At 43.9% G+C, this 21,417-nt stretch overlaps 4 protein-coding genes across 5 annotated transcripts; all 4 read left to right on the forward strand.

Moving 5' to 3' along the window:
- The first annotated feature begins 736 nt into the window (after nucleotides 1–736).
- Nucleotides 737–3,735, forward strand: ndufaf1 (NADH:ubiquinone oxidoreductase complex assembly factor 1). 2 transcript variants are annotated; one of them, XM_019872309.1, is made up of 5 exons: nucleotides 737–1,163; nucleotides 1,355–1,879; nucleotides 2,243–2,428; nucleotides 2,498–2,572; nucleotides 3,490–3,735. In XM_019872309.1, exons 2-5 carry the CDS (start codon nucleotides 1,382–1,384, stop codon nucleotides 3,628–3,630), a joined length of 900 nt encoding a protein of 299 aa, XP_019727868.1. In that variant the 5' UTR covers nucleotides 737–1,163; nucleotides 1,355–1,381; the 3' UTR covers nucleotides 3,631–3,735. The 2 variants fall into 2 exon arrangements, with proteins under 2 accessions (XP_019727868.1, XP_019727867.1); XM_019872308.1 differs by having other exon boundaries at nucleotides 741–1,163; nucleotides 1,358–1,879.
- A 795-nt stretch (nucleotides 3,736–4,530) lies between these two features.
- nenf (neudesin neurotrophic factor) lies at nucleotides 4,531–6,611 on the forward strand. The gene is made up of 4 exons (XM_019872314.1): nucleotides 4,531–5,022; nucleotides 5,094–5,154; nucleotides 5,841–5,944; nucleotides 6,118–6,611. Exons 1-4 carry the CDS (start codon nucleotides 4,879–4,881, stop codon nucleotides 6,292–6,294), a joined length of 486 nt encoding a protein of 161 aa, XP_019727873.1. The 5' UTR covers nucleotides 4,531–4,878; the 3' UTR covers nucleotides 6,295–6,611.
- A 261-nt stretch (nucleotides 6,612–6,872) lies between these two features.
- ezra (ezrin a) lies at nucleotides 6,873–13,189 on the forward strand. The gene is made up of 10 exons (XM_019872301.1): nucleotides 6,873–7,148; nucleotides 8,173–8,256; nucleotides 9,123–9,218; nucleotides 9,357–9,631; nucleotides 9,710–9,793; nucleotides 10,806–10,952; nucleotides 11,353–11,449; nucleotides 11,783–12,077; nucleotides 12,726–12,886; nucleotides 12,968–13,189. The coding sequence occupies exons 1-10, from the start codon at nucleotides 7,137–7,139 to the stop codon at nucleotides 13,172–13,174; spliced, it is 1,458 nt and encodes a 485-aa protein (XP_019727860.1). The 5' UTR covers nucleotides 6,873–7,136; the 3' UTR covers nucleotides 13,175–13,189.
- Nucleotides 13,190–16,164: 2,975 nt separating this feature from the next.
- On the forward strand, nucleotides 16,165–18,017 carry kcnk3b (potassium channel, subfamily K, member 3b). Its single transcript, XM_019872256.1, has 2 exons — nucleotides 16,165–16,865; nucleotides 17,500–18,017. Exons 1-2 carry the CDS (start codon nucleotides 16,406–16,408, stop codon nucleotides 18,015–18,017), a joined length of 978 nt encoding a protein of 325 aa, XP_019727815.1. The 5' UTR covers nucleotides 16,165–16,405.
- The last annotated feature ends 3,400 nt before the right edge of the window (nucleotides 18,018–21,417 follow it).

Here is a 21,417-nt window from a genome sequence, read left to right on the forward strand (position 1 = left end):
TTAAAAATGAAGTCACATTTTATGCACCTATACCATATTTCTACTTTTATAAAATTACGTCCCGAATAAACTGGATTCATAATAGCGCGAGAAGCAAGATGACACTGAGCATGCGCGTTGTTGCAAACGTCACATTTGCCGCGAAAAATGTTTTCTAAAGTTATTGAAATTATAGAACCACGCCTTTCCCTTTGTTTTGAAAAAAAATATTGTTTCGCTTCAATGACTATTCATCTGATAATAAAAGAAAAACATTCTACATTATAATGTTATTAAGCTGTTGGTTAAATGGGATGTGCACAAACGTCGATAGATTAACCAGAAACCTCATTTTTCCATATTCGAAAAGGAAGAAGTCAAGCTATGTACACACTTTTTTCCCTACGATATTTGCTTTTTTTTTTGCATTTTAAGGCATGAGAATTTTTTTACAGTCATTAATACATCTTGAGAATGGATTTTGGCATTCCTCCAATTAGCACAATAAAACAGTGAGTTCCAAGTTGTCCATCAAGAAAATACTACTACTAATAATAATAACAATAATAATAATAATAAATTTTTTCGATATCGTTTATCTGTCCATTAACCCTGAGAACAGCGAGAACGGTTGAGATTGAGCAGGTGTTTCTAATTTTTAAAACAAACATTTTATTAATAAATGTCAGATAGTGGCATGCATCAAATTATGTCCTGCATAAACCATTATAAATAGAGAACGAGAGAGGTTTCTTCCCATGCCTCCTTCCGGACACAAATCGGTGCACACATATCGTCCACCTGAGTTTTATCGATGTAGCCAAACATTCAAAAATTAAATACGGTGCACAGTTTACAATGCGCATCAGGTAGGCAATTTGATTAATTTTCGTCCTGAATAAACCAATTACGCAAATATATTCGTGTGGAACTTTTACCATCAATGAATAGATCCTTCCGGACACAAATATTTGATGCACACATGTTGTCCACTGTACCTTCTATCGAAGTCACCAAATCGTCCCAACGCTCCCCGTCAATTTCTCAAGCTTTAATTATTCATTTGACGTTTTCCAGGGTATCCTACATGGTCTGCAGTGTGGCTCACGTACGCGCAGAAAGGATTTGAAATAATCCAAGGACAACCTGACCCGCGTAATCCCGTATCATACGGCAACGGAATGGTAAATTCAAAATACATGTTATGTCAAATCAGAACACTTTTGCAGTTTAATGATCAAACCAGAGTACACCAAAACTTTTCACTGGCCATTCCCATTAAGAAGAAAAAAAAAAAGAAAGAAACTAAGTTGATGGCTGTTAACGTTTAAAGAGTTAATGATCGCACCCGCAACTTCTCTCTTTTGCCTCCCAGCAGTAAACTGTCCACATCTCTAACACCATGTCCAGCATCCTTCGATTTCCTTCGATGAGGCTTCTGGGTTGCCTCCACCCGCAGCACCATCAACACCTTCTCCATCCTGTCCTCAGTCGAAGTGTGACCCAGAGCGAGTACAGACGTCCAGGCAAGCCCAGAGAAGACAAGCCTCCATGGCAGAAAATCAACTTCAGCTTCTCCAAAGGCTTGGACGGCATCCGTAAACATCTGACGCTGCTGAAAAAGGAGTTCTTGGAACGCTGGGTGGGCCCCCAGGGGAAACCCATCTTGGAACACATGCTGGAGCAGAACCGAGTAGTTTGGGAGTTCCGGGGGCCCGAGAGCCTGGAGCAGTGGACCGTGTCGTCTGATTTTGAGATAGGAGGCCAGAGTGAGGCTTACTTAAAGCTTGGGAGAAACAACACCACGTGTTTTCTCTATGGGACGCTGAGATCGACGCCCCCGAAGGACGGAGAGACGCGCTACAGTGGCTACTGCAGCATGCGCTCCAAGCAGCCGCTGGTTAGTGCCTTTATTTTTCCAATTTGGTGGCAAAGTATGAAAACTCCGTGCTTCAGGCCCCAGTAAAATGAAAAGAAATATCTTCTAAATATAAATATCAGGCTCAACATTGTGAAAAAAAAAATAATAATAATTGTAAATTCTAAATCATATTCGAAAATGCAACGATTTGTTTCGGTTGAATCTAAATGGATTTTCTGAGGCACCCCTAATATATATTTGAAAATGTCCATTTTAAAGATTTCTGTGTATTTTAAAATATGTAAGTAATATTCTTCTGCCCATCCCAGATGCAGTCACTTCACCATTGCCATAAAGTGTAATCATTGGTATTCTCTACTTACATCTCCAACCTCCCCCAAGGCGTCATTTGACCGAAAGCAGCACCACGACTGGACCAGCTTCAACACGCTGCATCTGCGCGTGCGCGGCGACGGCCGGCCGTGGATGATCAACATCGCCGCAGAGACCTACTTCTCTCACCAGAAAGATGACATTTATAGCTACTTCCTGTACACCAGAGGGGGGCCCTACTGGCAGGAGGTCAAGGTACTGCACAGAAATAAGAAGTGGAACAAATGTTGTGCATAATATTAATCAAATCATTCAACTCTACAGATTCCATTTTCAAAATTTTTCCTCGCACATCGTGGAAGAGTTCAGGATGATCAGCATCCTCTCTGGCTGGACAAGGTACACGTTACAATTCAAGTCAATTCCAGTGGATAGAAACAAAACATGTCTGTTATTGTAAATTGACGCATGAAAGACCATCCACCTGATATATACAGCGAAGCACCTGCATGTTACCAGATTTTAATTAAGGGGCAACCCATCCTCTGTTTTTGGCTCAGATTCTCGGCTCTTCGCTGTTTTTGTGCTCAGGCCAAAAGAATGAAAGTATTACTTTGGCGCCTTCTGGTGGAATGTCGGTGTTGGATTCGTTTAATAATTTCATACAATTTGAGAAAAGTGCTCATGCTCACATTTGTTTGCCTGAATGGGATGACACATTAGTTTGTGCTAGCATCATGGTGTTGATGCTTTATTTTCCTTTGTTTTCAGTGCTTTACGCCATTTTGTGGCATTTATAAGCAATAAATATTAAGACAAAATGTTTAATCAGGTCATAGTCAAGAGGCAAGTTTTGTTCAAATGAAATTTGTTTCTTTCGCACTTTTTGATTGGAAAAAAATGGTACACTATGTGACAATTCAGTGCCAGCCTAGTTAAAATATATTTTTGACTAATATAGCTGTCAAGGTCAGTGAGTGAGAATTATGTCGAATGGTATTTTACATTTGTATTACACTACATTGTAACTCCTGGGAAATACATATCAAATACGGTAGTTAGCAAATCTGATATGAGGTTTTATTGTTACTTGCTCCACTAGAGAGAGCCTATGTACCAGTACTGTAGTTATATATCGTAAATCGACTCAGAATTACTGTTAGAACCTATTGTTTATCCCGATGGGAGGTAAAGAGAAGCCATTTAATTGTGATTCGGTTTTTTTTTTTAATTATTATTTTATGCCGACATAATTTTTGACATGATCAGTTTCAAAACAATTCAATTACAGTATTTTTTTTCTTCGTATCGTACAGATTAACACTATCGGATTTACCCTGGGAGACAAAGCGGACGGTCCCTTCCAGCTGGAGATCGACTACATTGGCGTGATCAAAGACTATGCGCACACGGAGGAGTTTGCCTATGAGCTGTATAAGAGGAATCCGGAAGTTTGACACTGTGTCGATTGTTATTCGGTTATATTGTCGGAATGGTAACTTGGCATTTCCTGTGTTCGGCGCTCGGGACAATAAACTGTAATACAGGCTTTATTGTCCAAACATCAACAAAGCTTTCTACATCCTGTTGCCTACTGCCAAAGACATGTACACCTTGGGCCCTGAATTGTACGTCCGTGTTGCTGCCATATTGGATGTGACTAAATGGAACAATGGGTGAGGATGCCTCATTCATTTGCTGCTTGGAAATATATCAATTGTTTTCACATCAAACGCAGATCTCACGGGATGAATGCTGACCAGTGACTTGATTGTACTTGGCAATTCTAACTTTCACCATGAATAATAGAACTCGCTGACTTTGAGGCAAAGACAGTGAAGTCTCGTATGTGTACAATACTGTACTGTGATGTATTTCATATTTAAATACATTTCCCCAAATTAACTGCTTTGATTGTTGTTAATTGCGAGATCGTATTTCTCATAGGATGTAGGTTTGTTTCCTAAAGCTAAGGAGCAAAGAAAACGGGAGGAAACCAAAAGCATTCCTGCAGAGGAAGGCTTTTCTGCTTGTCCCCTCTCCAGTGATTTCCATTATTTATGTCCTATTCTGAGTATTTTTAGGAGATTATCAGGAAAGTTAGAATTTTTAAAATCACTTTTTCTCATGTTTGTTCAAACAGTCATTATGACTTGACAACTTTTACATGATAAATGTGATCTGTGTGGGGGGGGGGGTGATCAGCGTGTCAAATAAAATAAAAATTGAAAATAAGAGTTTATGACACCCCCCGTTACAAATAAGGTCCTTTAAAGGTGGAACAAGGAAAGACAGGTCTGTGTGGCCAGGTCTGTTAATGACAAACCTCACGCAAATGATTTTTAAAAGTGACGTTGCAGACAGCTGCGCCTCCTCCTATTGTTTCAACTAGTATTATTGGCGTTACGGATATCTTCAATGAAAATTCCACCTATTGACAAAGACTACGTTGTTAATATAGATCATGTTTAGACGCCATTTCACGCTGAGAGGCTGAGAGCTACACTTCTCTTTTAAATGTTAAGATTTGCTATGTATTTGTGAATGCAAAATTTTGCTCTCACATTTCCTACATTTTCTTTGGCATTAAACGCACCAATGATCAAATATAGACGCGGCCAAGTGAGAACGACGAGTCCTTCCGGTTCCGGGAGGAATAAAAAAAAAAAAAAAAAAAAAAAACACAAACAAACAAGAACTCTACCATGGCAACCGCCACAAGCTCCGTTTTCGTGCTGCTTGTTGCGCTATTCAATGTGTCTTCGGCAGACAAGTTAAAATACAAAGCGGCCACCAAACCAGTGAGGTTATTCACCGAGGAGGAGCTCCGGCGGTACGACGGCAATCGCGTACGTAGTACTAAAGTGACCATTCGGGATAGGAAAATTTATGGCGGATAAAATGTATGTCACTGTCACAGGAAGGAGAGCCCATTTACATGGCGATAAAAGGGGTGGTGTTTGACGTCACCGAAGGAAAAGGTGCGGAAAAGTCCACACTGGAACACTCAGTCTTTGTCACGTCCCTGTCCAATGAAACACATGGATTGTCTTTTTGTTGTTTCTGAAGGGGTCGTTTGCGAAACTTAAATAAATACATAAAAATCTGTATTCATACATGTCGACTCGTATTTTTTCTCGGTGACTCACAACTAGGCACTCTAATGCCATTTTGAATGGACTTGTTTTGAGAATCATGTGCCGGTTTCAGAGGCCTGTGACTTTGGCCAGAGGTGTGTGTGTGTGTGTGTGTGTGTGTGTGTGTGTGTGGCCGGGGGGGGGGGGGGGGGTCTTATATAAAAGAGGGTCGTTTAAATCATGCATGCAGTTTTAACACGACTAATTTTTCCACACTTTTTACGTACCGGAACGGTAAAAGACGTTTAAAATAACCCCCTAAAATCTTACGTATGAAATTGACAAAGATGAAAACGAAAGACGTTTTTGTTTTGATTGTAGTTCATTTTAGTTTTATAAATATCAATTGTAGTTCCAATTAGTTGTCCTTTTTTTCAAACCACTCTTGTTTTCATCTTATTTGGTGAACAATTTTTTAAAATTCCATTTTTCTTTTAATTTTTCATTAGCTATATAATGACCGTAAAGCAGAATTGAGACAGCAGAACTAAGGCAGAAAAAAAAATAGCATGCATTTTCTCTCGTTTCAGAGTTTTACGGCAAACACGGGCCCTACAACGCTCTAGTGGGTAAGGACTCCACTCGAGCCGTGGCCAAAATGTCGCTCGAGGAAGAAGACCTGACGTCGGATATCGTGAGTGTTGCACAACCGTTTCCCTCTTTGTCCAGGTTCAAAAACCTCCGCCAAGGAGATTTTATTAAACGTTTGCAGGATTCACGCTGAAATACCCACACAATACCACATCGGAGCGAGGCTAAATTATGATCCCACCCGTGGACTAAATGTTTTCATCTTTTCCACGACAGTCGGGCCTAACGGCGGAGCAGCTGCGGTCCCTGGAGAGCATCTTCGAGGGCACGTACAAATCCAAGTACCCCATCGTGGGCTATACGGCCGCACGCATCCTCAACCAGGACGGGAGTCCCAACGAGGACTTCAAGCCCGAGGACCAGCCGCACTTTCACATCAAAGATGAGTTTTGACCTCATCTGTTCCTTTTCTACTTGAATTTAGCATTGTTAGGTTGTCGCTTTGTGAGCTGTTACTCTTATGTTACGAAACATGATGTTTACGTTTGAAACAAATGACTGACTGATTTCTATTGAATAAACACACTTCTGAATCATTTGTTTTCAAATATTTATTCATCCCCCTCCCCATCGGAAGTCAACACAACATTGGCCGGCATGTTTCTGATTATCTCAGTGGGAATCACGATTGCGAAACAATTGTCGTTAATCGTTCAGGGATTGTTCAGAGATCGGTAGACACAAGGGACCAGGTTCACGAGCGCAAGTGGAAAAAAAAACAAACTACAGGACACAAACCACATAAAACAAAACCCAATGGATTGAAAACAACACAAAAGTCCAAATACAGATCACGACAGTTGCAGATAAGAAAACGAACCCTGACGATTTTTTTTTTCTTTTTTAAAATATGCTTTCCTTCGACGAACTGAATCGACAGCAGGCGTTATCTCGATCCCTTGATAAGCATCCATCCCCCTGAAGCTTCAGCATCTACAATCAGCGCGTCGGCTTTACGTGCCGCAGCTCCGATCGAAGGTCACCCTCCGTCCCGTGTTTTTGGGCGGACGTCTCCTTCGTGTTTGCGCGATAGTAACCAAGTCAAAAGGCGCGACGTCACAGGCCCCAGCGGTTCAAAGGCTACACGCCCTGCCCTCCTACAATCGGACTAACCAGCCAGCCACAGCCCAGCCTTCTTCTTCTTTAGGAGGTGGACGCTCCGCTGCTTCCTCAGTCCTCCTGGGAAACACCCGACTTCCTCCTTCTACTACCGGACGACCATCACCGCCGCCGAGATGCCCAAAACGGTAAGAACGGAGAACTTTTCCAGGTCGACAAATCAACATTTTTTTGCTATGTTTGCTCTACGATTGATTCGTTTCCTTCTTGCCTTTTTTTTTTTTTTTTACTCATTAACCACAAGTACAACTTGACCGGTTGCAACACGCAAGCGAAGCTATCGAGAAATTGCGAGCGTTCAAATTCGTCTTCTTACTCGTCTGTTGACCTTTGAGAAAAATTAGGCATTTGTTGGTGGAACAAGACGTGCAGTACGTTAGATACATATTCGCTATGACGCTCCAAGGAGAAAGTCTTGCCTCGAGAGGTCACGGTGACGTCGAGTCATGAGTCACGTCGCAGGAATTTCTCGCCCTTCGTGGACGAAATGTCACTTCAAGATGGATTATGTTTTTTTTTTTTTTTTGTCTTGTTGGTTGGAATGATTAGCTCGGAGGAATTTAAAGGTAAACCTCCATATATAAGCAAAGGTGACGGTGATGCAAAGAGTTCCACTTTTTGTTGCCCAACTTCCACTGCGTTTATCTTTATGACAGCCCGGGGCGTGCATTAACGCCAGTTCATAAAATCATTGCGTAAGCGAATCCGGAGTGCAAGGGGGTCGGTCGGGGGGTGGGTTAACATGCCTGTTTCTCGTCCTGGTTATTTGTTACCCTTTTTGGCGAGCAAATGCCGTCACTTTGTGGCACACGTAATAGCGTAAAAGTGAGAGAGAGAGAAAGAAAAAAAGATGAACACTAAAGCCGGCGACTTGTTGTTAGCGACTGCTGTGCTATTTTTCGCCTGGTGACCGCAGTCCAAAGTCTAATGAGATAGTGAGCAATTATGGCTTATGAGCAATCCACTTCCACATTAAAAGGCAATTATTTACACCGTTTTCCATTCCGAATAATCAATATGTCCGCTCGGGTCAATCGCATGAGTTTGTTTTGGAGTTTGGGGTTCTTAATATAGACGACAGGAAGCGCGTATCAAAAGAGGAGCGTGACGAGTGGCGCCGCGTCACGTGACTGAGCGACCTTTCCTCCGCAGGTCAACGTTCGCGTCACCACCATGGATGCTGAGCTGGAGTTTTCCTTCCACCCCAACACGACTGGGAAGCAGCTCTTCGACCAGGTCAGAGGTCGACTGGAAAATGTTTAGCCATCAAACTGGCTCCAAAAAATTCATTAGGAAGGATAGAGATTAGGGTTAGCGTCGCAAAAATGTACATCCACTCCAAAGTTTTACGGAAAAAAGTATTTTCTGAAGCTGCGATGCCGTTTTATGGAGGTGGAATGGCCAAGTGTCACCAAATGTTTTTTCCCTTCTTGTATATTATTATAAATCCTCAGCATTTTGTCCGAATACTTTCGGGAGCGACCCTAACAACCATCAAGTGATCATCCAAAGCCCGAATGTGTGTAAATTGATTTGAGTATTTTGATATTCTTATTTATGCTGTCAAGTCTGAGATGATTTATTTATTGGACAAAATATCACTTCCAAAATGTATATTAAAAATAAAAAAATAGCAAAGGCGGTGATCTCCCGCCATAGTGGGAAACATTTAACATTATACTCCACACAACATAGTTAAACGTTCTCATTATAAGTTAAAAAAAAAAAAAAAGTAATTTATTATTCTACACAGACAAGAATGTGGTAAAGAAACGTATTACAGTACTTCCAAATGCAAGTAACACAGTAATATGAAATAGATTACATTTTGGAAGTAACTGGCCCAATCATGAATGCACCACATCAGCGACTCGCTCGTCCAGTCAGAACAAAAACGGTCGTGTGCTGTTAAAGTGATCGATCACCAGTCTTTTTCCTTTTCAGGATTATCCCCAAAAATGGATATGATTTATTATGACTGTTGTTAAAAGCTAAACTATATCTGTGGTAAGAATTGTAGAGTGGTGAGAAGTTGTCAATATTTATTCATGTTCAAATTTTATTTATTTATTCTTTTTTTTTTTTTTTTTTTTTTTTTTAAGGTGGCCAGGACAATCGGACTGCGCGAGATTTGGTACTTTGGGCTCCAGTTTGTCGATGGAAAAGGTTTACTCACCTGGCTCAACATCGAGAAAAAGGTTCTTTTGTTGATTGATTTCTTATTATTTGGGGGTGAAAATAAGATTTTTGGCAAATGTCATCGTTTGACAAGAGAGAGACAACAAAAGCAACAAAAAATAAATAAATAAATAACAAATGTTTGGGTACCTTCTCAGGTGATGTCGCAGGACGTGCGCAAGGAGACGCCGCTGCAGTTCAAGCTGCGTGCCAAGTACTACCCGGAGGACGTGGCCGAGGAGCTGATCCAGGACGTGACTCGCCGGCTCTTCTACCTGCAGGTCAAGGACGACATCCTCAACGAGGACGTCTATTGTCCACCCGAGTCAGCCGTGCTCCTCGCCTCCTACGCCATCCAGGCCAAGTATGGCGAGTACAAGAAGTCGGTGCACCACCCGGGCTACATGTCCTCGGAGCGTCTCTTGTCGCGCAGGTTAGCGAATGCGTGCGGGTTGGCCTGAAGACTTCCAACAACATGAGCACAGCAATGCTAACCTGTTCACTTCTTTAGAGTCCTAGAACAACACAGCTTGTCCAAGGACCAATGGGAGGACAAGATACAGGTCTGGCACGAGGAGCACGGATGCATGCTCAAGTAGGTTCACTTGAAGACCACCGCCAAGTTCCAGTCTGCTACGTCTGCTTGTGTGCAACTTCCTGTCGTGTAAATAATCCACTCCAGTATCTGGTGTCAAAGCAATCACGTTCTCATGTAGTTAAAAGAATCAAGTCTTTTGTGTCGCCAAAGCAATCACACACTCCCACAGTTCTGGTGTAGTCAAAACAATCATTCGCTCTTGTCAAAGCAACGGCTCCCCAGTGGAGTCAAAACAATTACAGTGATACCTCTATTTATGAAATGAATTGGTTCTGGAAGAAATTTCTGAACGAGAAAATTTTGTAAGTCGAGACTCGTTTTGCATGTAAATGCCCTAATTCGTTCCAAGCCCCCCCCAAAATTCGGACATGAATGTTCCCGAAAGCATAAAAATGCATCAAAAAAATGTGACAAATCGATGTTGCGTTTAGATTATTGCGCAATAAATGAGAGTTGTGCATAATGTAAAAAAAAACAAAGAGTAAAGAATAAAAATGATGGTCGTGTAACTTTTAACTGCGTCCTCATCGTTTTTTTTTTTTGCCCTCTTTAGTTCATGTTCTCTCTCAGAAGTGTTTTTTGCCTGGCGTTTTGTCAAGAACTGATCCAAGGATGTTTGCTTTTGTCGAAAATGCAAACATCAGCATCGTGAGCGATCGTCCGACCGGTGAACACCTGTTCTGGGTGATTCACATTCGCATAAAACTATCAGGACGGCTCATGGCCCAAGGGGCGAATGACGAGGACGCTGCATCGACAAATATCCATCTATCGATCTATCGACACACATAGACTCAAACGGTCGAGGTTCCTATTCGCCAATGGGATGCCAGGATGATGCTCGGGAATAGCCAATGGCAGAGCAGCTAGAAGTATGTTGCGTTCAGGGAACTCGGAGCTGCGACTAGCCGCCCATACTGTATTTTCACCCTTCGAACCACACCAGAAGTACAACAAAGCATGTCATTTTTTTTTGCAACACAGTGAACATTTCTTGCATGCCATGCAGGGATGAGGCCATAATCGAGTACCTGAAGATCGCCCAAGACCTGGAGATGTACGGCGTCAACTACTTTGAGATCAAGAACAAGAAGAGCACTGACTTGTGGTTGGGCGTGGACGCGCTGGGTCTCAACATCTACGAGAAGGAGGACAGGTGGGTTTGTTGGTGTGCGTTGACACGCTGACACACACAGAAAGACCGACACGCTGTCATCGCTCCTCGGGTTGTCGACCTCACCCTGCTGACCGTATTCATTTGGCGAGGTCGTTGAACTCTTACACGTGGTTTGACACAACCTGCAAAGTTGTGAATGCCTGACCCAAAACCAGAACTCCACAAAGTGTTGTGGAAATGTCATTTTTCCTAAGTGGATCCAACTAACAGACTGCTTTATGAATTATCACAACAATTTCATCTTTCACCATGTGCTTTTGTACTTTTACCACGTGGGGTGATTCGTAGAACAAGTTATGAATTCAAATGAATATAGAAAATATAGAACAATACAGTTTTATGGTTACTAATTATTTTTTTTTTCATTTCATTCATTCAGGATGACTCCGAAAATCGGATTTCCCTGGAGTGAAATCAGGAATATTTCCTTTAACGATAAAAAGTTTATCATCAAGCCCATCGACAAGAAATCCCCTGTAAGTACTTTATTCCAGGAAAACCGTCAAACACTTCACTCATCATACTAAAGACAAAGGTGCGTCCGACATTCGGAAAGTGCTAATTTGCTGGATTCAATTGAAGAGTGTACACTGGGGGGAGGCGGGGTGGGGAGGTCAAAGACACAGCTACACATGGACATGGGCAAGGAACTGCTCGGCTAGCACCAAAGGTGTCAACGTAATCACTGTCTGTCAAGAACAAAAAAAAAAGCCATTAGACTGGAAAAGCATCAAAGACAAGGCCTCACGAATCAACGCAGGCGGCTAGTACACAAGGCCAATGTTGTTGCGTTTTGTTCCCCCTTCAAGGACTTCATCTTCTACGCGCCGCGGCTGCGCGTCAACAAGCGCATACTGCAGCTGTGCATGGGCAACCACGAACTGTACATGCGGCGCCGTAAGTCGGACACCATCGAGGTGCAGCAGATGAAGGCCCAGGCCAAGGAGGAGCGGCTCCAGAAGAAGATGGAGCGCGATCAGCTGGAGAGCGAGAAGAAGCGCAGGGAGGCCATCGAGCTCGAGAAGGAGCAGATGGAACGGGAGAAGCGCGAGCTCATGTCCAAGCTCCAGCAGTACGAGGAGACCACCAAGAGAGCCGAGAGGGGTGAGCCTCAATGACCGTATTTTTCGCGCTGTGATGCGCACCTAAAAAGCATTCCATTTTGTCAAAAGCCGACAGCGCGCCTTATAATCCGATACGGCTTCTATATGGATGAATATTCTGATTTCTTGGATGTAGTATTTGAAATGTTCTGTCAAGCGCTTTGTTACAGCTGCTGCGATTGTGAAAGCGCAATATAAATAAAGCTGTATTGTCTTGTATTCCGTTTAGCGTCGCTCCATCTAGTGGATGCATAACGCAACTGCAGCCACTGTTGTAGCTTCTATTTTATGCGCTTTGTAATGCGGTGCGCCATATATATGGAAACCGTTTTAAAATAGGCCATTCATTGAAGGTGCGCCTTATAATCCGAAGTGCCAAAGAAGGAAAATACGGGTATATATTTTCTCTATTCATTGATGAATCGGATTTGAAAAAAAGCATGTCTAAATTTCTATTCGTTTCTTCCAAAAGAAAACTTCATCTATGATTCGTTGACTGGTTTGGTCCGTAACACGTCAGAATTAATTGATCGTCAACATGATGATCGCTGCTCATCCTTAATCGGGCGATGCGCTGAATGCGGCTGGTACCCACAAGTATTTGGAAGGCTTTGATGACAGAACACATAACCTTGCTACCGCCTTGTAGAGCTCCAGGAGCAGCTGGACCGGGCTATCCGGCTGGAGGAGGAACGGAGGAAAGTGGAGCAGGAGGCGGCCCGGCTGGAGGCCGAGAGGATGGAGGCCATCATCGCCAAGGAGGAACTGACCAGGCAGGCTGAGGACCAGATGAAGAGCCAGGAGCAGCTGGTGAGATCCCAGTAGATCCCGTGTCTCTTTGCGTTGCTTTCAACCGGCGGTGCGAGATGTTCCTGTGTCTGTTTTGCCAAGGCCACGGAGCTGGCCGAGTACAGCGCCAAAATCCTGCTGCTGGAGGAGGCCAAGAGGGTGAAGGAGGAGGAAGCGGAAACGTGGCACTGCAAGGTGAGCTTCCGACAAGTGGTGGCAAGTACAAAAACGTCTTTGCCTTACTTGGAGCTGAATGAAGTTGAATTTGGTTTTCAACTTCCCAAACACTTTGACTTGTCGTTTTTATGAAGACACAAATTTCCACCAAACGAGTGTGATGTCAACATAAGCCAGGAAGTCATGAATCAGATTGCGGCTTTATCACTTCAACTTTTCTTGTTTCAACCTAGGCGGATGAATAGCCATCCATCCGTTTTCCGATCCGCTTAATCCTCACAAAGGTTGCGGGGGGGGGTGCTGGAGCCTATCCCGGCCGTCTTCGGGCAGTAGGCGGGGGACACCTTGAACCGGTTGTCAGCCAATCGCAGGGCACACACAGACCAACAAACATCCGCCGCTCACACTCACACGAGGGACAATTTAGAGTTTTCCATGAACCTGCCATGCATGTTTTTGGAATGTGGGAGGAAACCGGAGTACCCGGAGAGAAAACCCACGCGGGCCCGGGGAGAACATGCAAACTCCACACAGGGAGGCCGAAACTGGAATTGAACCCACGACCTCTGCACTGTGAGGTCGACGCGCTAACCACTCGACCACCGGGCCGCCTATTTCCAACAATAAACAATAAATGAATAACAAAGACAGTAGAAAGCACAAAACCAGTCAAACTAAAAATCAAGCCTCATGCTGAGTCAAAAGCCAAAGAATACAAATCAGTTTTGAGACGAGTTTTAAAGATGCCGAACGTTCAGTGGGAGGTCATTCCAAATTTCTTACCTTGATGGTTTGTGATCAAGGCTTTGGAATTAGAGGTTCAGGTAAGGGGGAGGGGCTCAAATTAAGATTGGGTTTCATGTTAGCATTTCAGACCAGGGTTATGGGTTCGAGTTAGGGTTTCAACCTGATGTTTGGATTTATAGAGGGTTTCAAGATAGGATAAGGGTCATGAATTAGGGTTTCAACAGAGGATTTTTGATGAGTTTTTGAGGTTTCAAGTCAGGGTTAAGGTTTCAAGATGGGGGGTAAGGTTTCATTTTTGGGTTTGAAGCCAGATAGTCGGGTTTCAAGTCAGGGTTAAGGTTTCAAGATGGGGGTAAGGTTTCATTTTTGGGTTTGAAGCCAGATCATTGGGGGGTCAAAATAGCATTTCAAGCGTGGTTTGTGATCAAGGCTTTGGAATTAGAGGTTCAGGTAAGGGGGAGGGTCTCAAATTAAGATTGGGTTTCATGTTTATTGGGGGGGTCAAAATAGCTTTTCAAATGTGGTTTGTGATTAAGGCTTTGGAATTAGAGGTTCAGGCAAGGGGGAGGGTCTCAAATTAAGATTGGGTTTCATGTTAGCATTTCAGACCAGGGTTATGGGTTCGAGTTAGGGTTTCAACCTGATGTTTGGATTTATAGAGGGTTTCAAGATAGGATAAGGGTCATGAATTAGGGTTTCAACAGAGGATTTTTGATGAGTTTTTGAGGTTTCAAAGTCGGGTTTCAAGTCAGGGTTAAGGTTTCAAGATGGGGGTAAGGTTTCATTTTTGGGTTTGAAGCCAGATTTAGATTTGCAAAGGGTTAGGGTTTTGAATAAGGGTTTCAAGATAATGGTTACAGTTTCAAAATTAGGTTTCAAGATAGGGATATGGTTTCAAATTAGGGTTTTAAGCCACATTTGGGGTTTCAAATTAGAGTTTCGAGCCAAATTTAAAGTTTCAAAATAGGATTTTGAGATTGGGTAATAGTTTTGAATGAGGGTTTCAAGCTACAGCAAGAAGCTACAAATTCGGGTTTAGAGTTTCAAAACAGGGTTTTAGGATAGGATTACGGTTTTGAATTTTGCGTTTGAAGGAATTTGAATGAGGGTCTCAAGATTAGGGTTAGCGTTCCAAATTAGTGTTTTATGGCTGGGTTAGGGTTTCAAATTAAGGTTTCAAAGTTGTGGAAGGATTTTTAAATTCAGGCTTTGAGATTAGGTTTCAGGGTTTCAAACTAGCGTTCGAGTTTTAAATTAGCATTTGAAAGTGGAGCGCGATGCCTTGAATGACCTGCCCCTCACTCCCCCGGTCAGGCGCTGAGCTCGGAGCTGGAGGAGTCTCGCGACCACAACAAGAAGACGGCCAGCGACCTGCTGCACGCCGAGAACGTGCGGGCCGGCCGAGACAAGTACAAGACGCTCAGGCAGATCCGCATGGGCAACACCAAGCAGAGGATCGACGAATTTGAGGCCTTGTAACGCCAAAACCTACCCAAGCACTCAAACGGCCGTACTGTACAGTGCACACACTTGTGAGCGTGCGAGCATGTGTGTGTGTCTTGAAACTAAATCTAAATCTAAGTCTTATTTTATTTTTATTATTACGTTGGCCTAACAGCTTAATTTTTGAATCTCCTCACATTTGAATTAAAAGTTATTCCAACTTGTTTTGTTTGTCGTCGCTTTTGTTACCGGAGTACAAACATGAAATGCTCATTTGAAACCTTACTTTGAAACCCTTTACATGGCTGGAAACACGACTTTAAAACGCTGACCCTGGCTCAAGACCAAATTTGAAACCTTACTCTTGTCCTTACTTGCAAAGTCAATTTGACCATTTGGGTTATTTTCTCTGAATTTGGAGCACAAATGACCATTTGTGACGAAAACAAACACAGAGTGTGTGTTCGTGCATGTGTGTGTTTCCTACACTGTTGGCACTGACTACTTCCCGGAGATGAAGACAAAAGCTGTCGGTGCTACTTTTAGAGGACGATCCCATGATAATGCAGATGGGCAAGACTTTAAAAATGACCCAGATTTGAAGTCAATGTGTAAATGCCCCATTTCCCCCAATTAAAGCGCATTGCAAACACAAACTCAGGAGAAGGGAAAGAAGAGCTTTCCGCTTTATGATCACCTTTAACAATTTGGCATCTCGAGAGGGTTCGGCAGGAGAGAAAGTTCGGAAAAGGAGCCACTCGGAACTAGAGTGGGCTAACTCCATATTTGTATGGTGGTAAACGTCCAAATTTGTCAGTATTTCCAGAAAGATGCTCAATAACTTCCACATCCACAAAAAAAATTCAAATGGCATCTTTCTGGCTTTAAAAAAAACACAAGGAGAAAAAAATGTGGCCGTCGGAGTAAGAGGCACTTCTTTAGATCAAGCAGAGCGGAAGCAATTATGTTAAATTGTGAAAAACAAACGGGAGTGTCACTTCAATATTGACTCTGGCGTCCGTTAAGTAGCGTGCAACTGGACAGACAACCTGCACGATCAATATTTGCTCTTGTTTAACATTCGGGTTCCTCCTCCTCCTCCTCCTCCACCTCCTCGTCGAAGTCTTGTAGTGTGGGGTTGCCCACTCGTGTCATCTTCCAAAATAGACGCTGATGACAAAGAGTCCGGTGACGTGTATACCGGAGGGAGAAGGGGAAGAAGGACGAGGAGGTTGCGAAAAGCACGAGCTCCGGTGGCGGCGGCGGCGGCGCTGCCCGGATGCTCCCCCCGATTTGGAGAGCCCTTTCCCGCCCGGCTCGCCCTCCTCGGGTCCCGCTCCCGCCTCCGCCATGAAGCGGCAAAACGCCCGCACCCTGGCGCTCATTGTCAGCATCCTCACCTACCTGGTGGTGGGCGCCGCCGTGTTCGAGACGCTGGAATCCCGCGAGGAGCGCGGCCACAAGCGGCGGCTGGAGGCGCGGCGTCAAGAGATGTTGATCAAGTTCAACCTGAGCCGGGACAACTTCGACGAGCTGGAGCAGGTGGTCGCCCAGCTGCGCGCGCACAAAGCGGGCGTGCAGTGGCGATTCGCCGGCTCCTTCTACTTCGCCATCACTGTGATCACCACCATCGGTGAGTGCGCGAGGGGGACCGTTAGGGTTTGGAATAAGGCTTTCAAGCAAGGTCGTGGCGGAATATTTCAAGTTGATGTTTCAAACATGGGACAATGTTTCAAATTTGGGTTTCAGGACATGGTTGGGGTTTTGAATCGAGGTTCATGATTCAAGCAAAGATTTAAGGTTTCAAGACACGGTTTGGGTTTCAAAAAAGGGATTTGAAGTCTTAGACCACGGGTGTCAAACTCAAGGCGTGGGGGCCAGATCCGGCCCGCCAGCTCATTTGATGTGGCCCGCAAAAGCAAATCAAACTTCCATGATGCTCGCTAAAATCTGGACCAAAATGTCAAATTCTCATCTGTAAAAAATAAGAAGGATATTAAAACCATTTTCTTGTAACCAAAACCCGTCATGACAGTAACTTAAACAAAAGTGGAAAAAAACGTTTTTCTTGATTCTTTATATGGTCTCTGTCATAACAGCCCCCCAGTGGCTTGGATTGGCTTAAATGGACGAGCTTTCCCTCAATTGGGTCTGTTAAATCAACCTTGATTCAACCACCCTTTGTCCATAACAATGACCTGGTTGACACAGACATCATGCAAAAACTGCCATTTTTTTTTTTGCTCTGTGCGTTGTGTCTCTCACAGGCTACGGCCACGCAGCCCCTAGCACGGACTCAGGGAAAGTCTTCTGCATGTTTTATGCCCTGCTGGGCATCCCGCTCACCTTAGTCATGTTCCAGAGTCTGGGCGAGCGCATCAACACGCTGGTGCGCCACTTGCTGCACCGGGCCAAGAAGTGCCTGGCCCTGCGCCACACCGAGGTCTCCATGGCCAACATGGTGGCAGTGGGCTTCCTCTCCTGCTTGGGCACCCTGTGCGTGGGGGCGGTCGCCTTCTCCAGCAGCGAGGGCTGGAGCTTCCTGCACGCCTTCTACTACTGCTTCATCACGCTCACCACCATCGGCTTCGGCGACTACGTGGCGCTGCAGCGGCACGACGCCCTGCAAAAGGAGCCGCGCTACGTGGCCTTCTGCTTCGTCTACATCCTGACGGGCTTGACGGTCATCTCCACGGGTTGTGTGTGTACGCCGCGCCGGCGCTCCAGGAAGCGCCTGGACATTCTCTCACCATTCCGGATGTTTATGAGACGCAGTTCAGTGTAGGGGCAAAAGTACCCCAAAAAGCGGACCGCTCATGCGAGGTGGAAGATTTCGACTTGTGGTGCTAAGCAAACAAACGTGCAGTGAACTTGATCGTTGGACTGCTGGTCTTCTACAGGTGCAGGCTACAAACTGAAATCGTAAAATTTGTGGTCTCCGAGAGGACGACGACCGACAAGCAACAAAGTTGCAGTGATGCAGTGTCCTGAATTGAGAAGACACAACAACAACAACGATTTAAAAACATTTGAAACAGGTCTCCAGAGTCTCTGAGATGCTGTTTCAATGATATCCATCCAGTGGATATCACATACGACTCGGAATAAAGAGCAGAGATGCCGTGATGCAGTTTAGTGTTAAGAAATGCCAACGCCATGGTTGGTCAACTCACGGTGCTAAAAAACTAACACGCAGTCAACTAGATTGGTCGGACTTCAGGTATTTTTTCAAGCATGCGATCTTCAGCGTTTCAAATGAGGTTGCAGTCACGCAACGTCATAATCGTGAAGGTGCTTAAAAAGTTCTCTCCTTTTGGAAACATTTGGAACAGGTCGAACGAGTCTTCTCGGACGGTGGTGCGATGAAAACCGCAACCCCAAATAAGCGACAAAGTGAGGAAAGTTGCAGCAAAGCAGTTTCATATCATGAATTGAGTTCTTGATACGGCGCAACAACAACAATTTTGGAAACCATTTTCAAGGCGTCTCCGAGACGATGGTTCGATAAGAACCGTCCAATAAAATCAGATAATGACTCCAGGCAAGCAGCAAAGTTGCCATGATGTAGCGCCATGTCATGAAATAACGTTACATGATGTCCGAAAATGCAATCATGTGAAAAGAGGTCTCAAGAGTCCCTTGATAGGAACCGCCCACTCAAAGACATAGTTGCGCTGATGCATTGTTGTATCATAAAGCGATCGTTATTCCAGAGAAGAAAAACAAGGAGGGGTGGGAGTAGTACATGTTTAAGGGTACTATTTTTAGGGACTATCTTAAGCGTCGGTCTGTACTGGCAGATGGGAGGGGCTTTGCCATGTTAGCACAAAGGATAATTATCAAGCTGTCAATCACGGCCTCCAATACACTGTCATTAGAAAAGTCCACTATATGCATCGGAACACTATACATCATTGTCTATTATTTTAAGACCAAAAATATTCATAAACAAGCACACTGGCTAAGGTCTGTATCAAGGTATACAGAATGTATAGAACCCGCTGTGTCATCCAGATGGTGTCCCCCTTGGAATTCTGACCCAGGTCCAGGTCCGGAAAAGCTACAGCAGATTCGTTACATGTAGCGGCGTGACACGGTGTCGTGCAAAAGTGCTCAGTCGGTATTATTGGGGGCCAGTGCGGGACACACAGCCCGGGAGGTGTGACGGTGCAAAAACAACACGGCACAGTGGCTTGAAATTAGCCACGTGGGGAAAGCTACAGTAGCGTAACGTCGTATCGTAAAGAAAAACTAGATAGATAGATAGATAGATAGATAGATAGATAGATAGATAGATAGATAGATAGATAGATTGACAGCTAGCTAGCTACATAGCTAGCTAGATAGATAGATAGATAGATAGATAGATAGATAGATAGATAGATAGACAGGTAGCTAGCTAGCTTGCTAGCAACATAGATAGATAGAAGGGGTGTGCATCGCTTGCTCCAATAAAAGACTTTGATTCGATACGCATCTCGATATTTGGGCTGCGATACGATTCAAGAGCGGCACATTTTTTAAAAAGTGGAACGATTCAGTTTGATTCAACACATTTGTATCTAAAAAAGAGAAGAAAAAAAAGAACGATTCCCTGATTGAAAACAGCTTTCGTGACACCACTAGTCTCTAATGATGACTCGATGGCAAATGTCAACATACTTGGTCAGTGAAATATCAGGGTTGGTCACTGTGGTGTCACATCATTAAAATATGCCTAGCTGCGCAAATTGAGGAGGGATAAGTCCACCGGGTTTTTTTTGTTTGTTTGTTTTGTTTTGTTTGTTTGTTTTTCTAAACCAGGCTCCTGTCTGTGACCAAAACCAATTTGAGTTGTAAAAACAAATGTCATTTAAAATCCTTCCTCTTGAAAATGTATTGTCCTTGTATTACATCAAAATGCTGGAGAGATGCACAGCCCGACTGCTAACCCTTGACTGGAAACCGTTACGAACACTGTCAGACTTCACCCTTTCAGGGACAGCGGTTCCAACAGCGGACAGTTTACCATGTTATCAGGTTACAGGGTGGATGAGAGGGTTAACGAACACAGCGCATCGAGGCTCAAAAGGCCTGGCGAAGTGCCCGCGAAGGCCGCCTTCGGCCATTAAACCATCGACAGAAGGAGCATTCGTTGGACAAATCCCTGTATTGAACCCCCGCCGGCCGAGCATCTGCTGTTTGTGCTTTGGCAGCCGATCCGACTTTCTATGTCAGAGGCCCAAAAATAGTCCCCCTGAGAAGGTCAGCCTCCACGTTACGTCCATTGAACATTGAATGCACCATTGGGTCCCCCCCTACCACCAAAAAAAAAAAAAGTGGAGCTATTTTAAATGTACCTGGCAGCAATTATTCCCGGGGTATCTTTGCTGAGCTGACACACCTTCTCGTGTAGCTTCCACGTTACATTTTTCTTCTTACACGGCCATGTTTGATGGCAAAAGTCCCCCCCCCCCCCCAAAAAAAAATGGGGTATGGCGATCCTACGTTGCAAGGTGGAAGCGATGCCACCAGTAAGGACATGTATAAATACCGGCAGCTAATTCTACAAAAGAGCTTTTTCAAACAAAAAAGAGACGACAAAGTTCCATCGTCATCACTGACTAACACGCACAACACGCACGCGGGAACACAAACACACGCACACAAAGTTCAACTTTCATGAAAACTTCATGCATAGATCATGCATCAGTGAAGTATTTATCTTACAATAAACTGTTATTTTGCAATCACACTGACATTTTTTTGTGTTGTTTATGGTGTTATTTAGCATTTTTTAGGTATTTCGTATCGCAAATGCAAAAAAAAAAAAAGCATCAAAGTGAAAGTTCTGCTTGATATGCATGCTTTCACAAAACGGTCTTTTTCTCAGTTTTTCTTGGAAACGGATATTTTCAAGAACCTTACCAACGTTCAGCTGCTGTTTACTAAAGAATAGTAAAATGTAGAAATGTACCTTTTTCCTGGTGAAATAAGAGGGTTAAAGGTTTCTTTTGGTAGGGTCCATGGTAAGCTAGAGCACTAAATTTTATGTAGGCCATCAATAATGGATCTTCCAATTTGAGAATAACGATTGGCATTGAATGAGTTAACATCAACGAGAAAAAAAATGGACAGAAGATGGCAGAGTCATTTTTGGGATGCAAAATACTGCAACTATTTTTTTCTATGGTGGAGCAAAAAAA

The sequence above is a fragment of the Hippocampus comes genome, unplaced genomic scaffold, assembly GCF_001891065.2.
Source record: "Hippocampus comes isolate QL1 unplaced genomic scaffold, H_comes_QL1_v1.1 scaffold92, whole genome shotgun sequence".
Classification (NCBI taxonomy): domain Eukaryota; kingdom Metazoa; phylum Chordata; class Actinopteri; order Syngnathiformes; family Syngnathidae; genus Hippocampus; species Hippocampus comes.

Coding starts and splice junctions, on each gene's coding strand:
- ezra (XM_019872301.1), top strand. Junction 12,078..12,725: donor CACCAAGAGAGCCGAGAGGG/GTGAGCCTCAAT, acceptor ACCGCCTTGTAG/AGCTCCAGGAGCAGCTGGAC. Junction 12,887..12,967: donor TGAAGAGCCAGGAGCAGCTG/GTGAGATCCCAG, acceptor TGTTTTGCCAAG/GCCACGGAGCTGGCCGAGTA.
- ndufaf1 (XM_019872309.1), top strand. CDS start 1,382: ATGTCCAGCATCCTTCGATTTCCTTCGATGAGGCTTCTGGGTTGCCTC. Junction 1,880..2,242: donor TGCGCTCCAAGCAGCCGCTG/GTTAGTGCCTTT, acceptor ACCTCCCCCAAG/GCGTCATTTGACCGAAAGCA. Junction 2,573..3,489: donor ATCCTCTCTGGCTGGACAAG/GTACACGTTACA, acceptor CGTATCGTACAG/ATTAACACTATCGGATTTAC.
- kcnk3b (XM_019872256.1), top strand. CDS start 16,406: ATGACAAAGAGTCCGGTGACGTGTATACCGGAGGGAGAAGGGGAAGAA. Junction 16,866..17,499: donor CACTGTGATCACCACCATCG/GTGAGTGCGCGA, acceptor TGTCTCTCACAG/GCTACGGCCACGCAGCCCCT.
- nenf (XM_019872314.1), top strand. CDS start 4,879: ATGGCAACCGCCACAAGCTCCGTTTTCGTGCTGCTTGTTGCGCTATTC. Junction 5,023..5,093: donor GGCGGTACGACGGCAATCGC/GTACGTAGTACT, acceptor TCACTGTCACAG/GAAGGAGAGCCCATTTACAT. Junction 5,945..6,117: donor AAGACCTGACGTCGGATATC/GTGAGTGTTGCA, acceptor TTTCCACGACAG/TCGGGCCTAACGGCGGAGCA.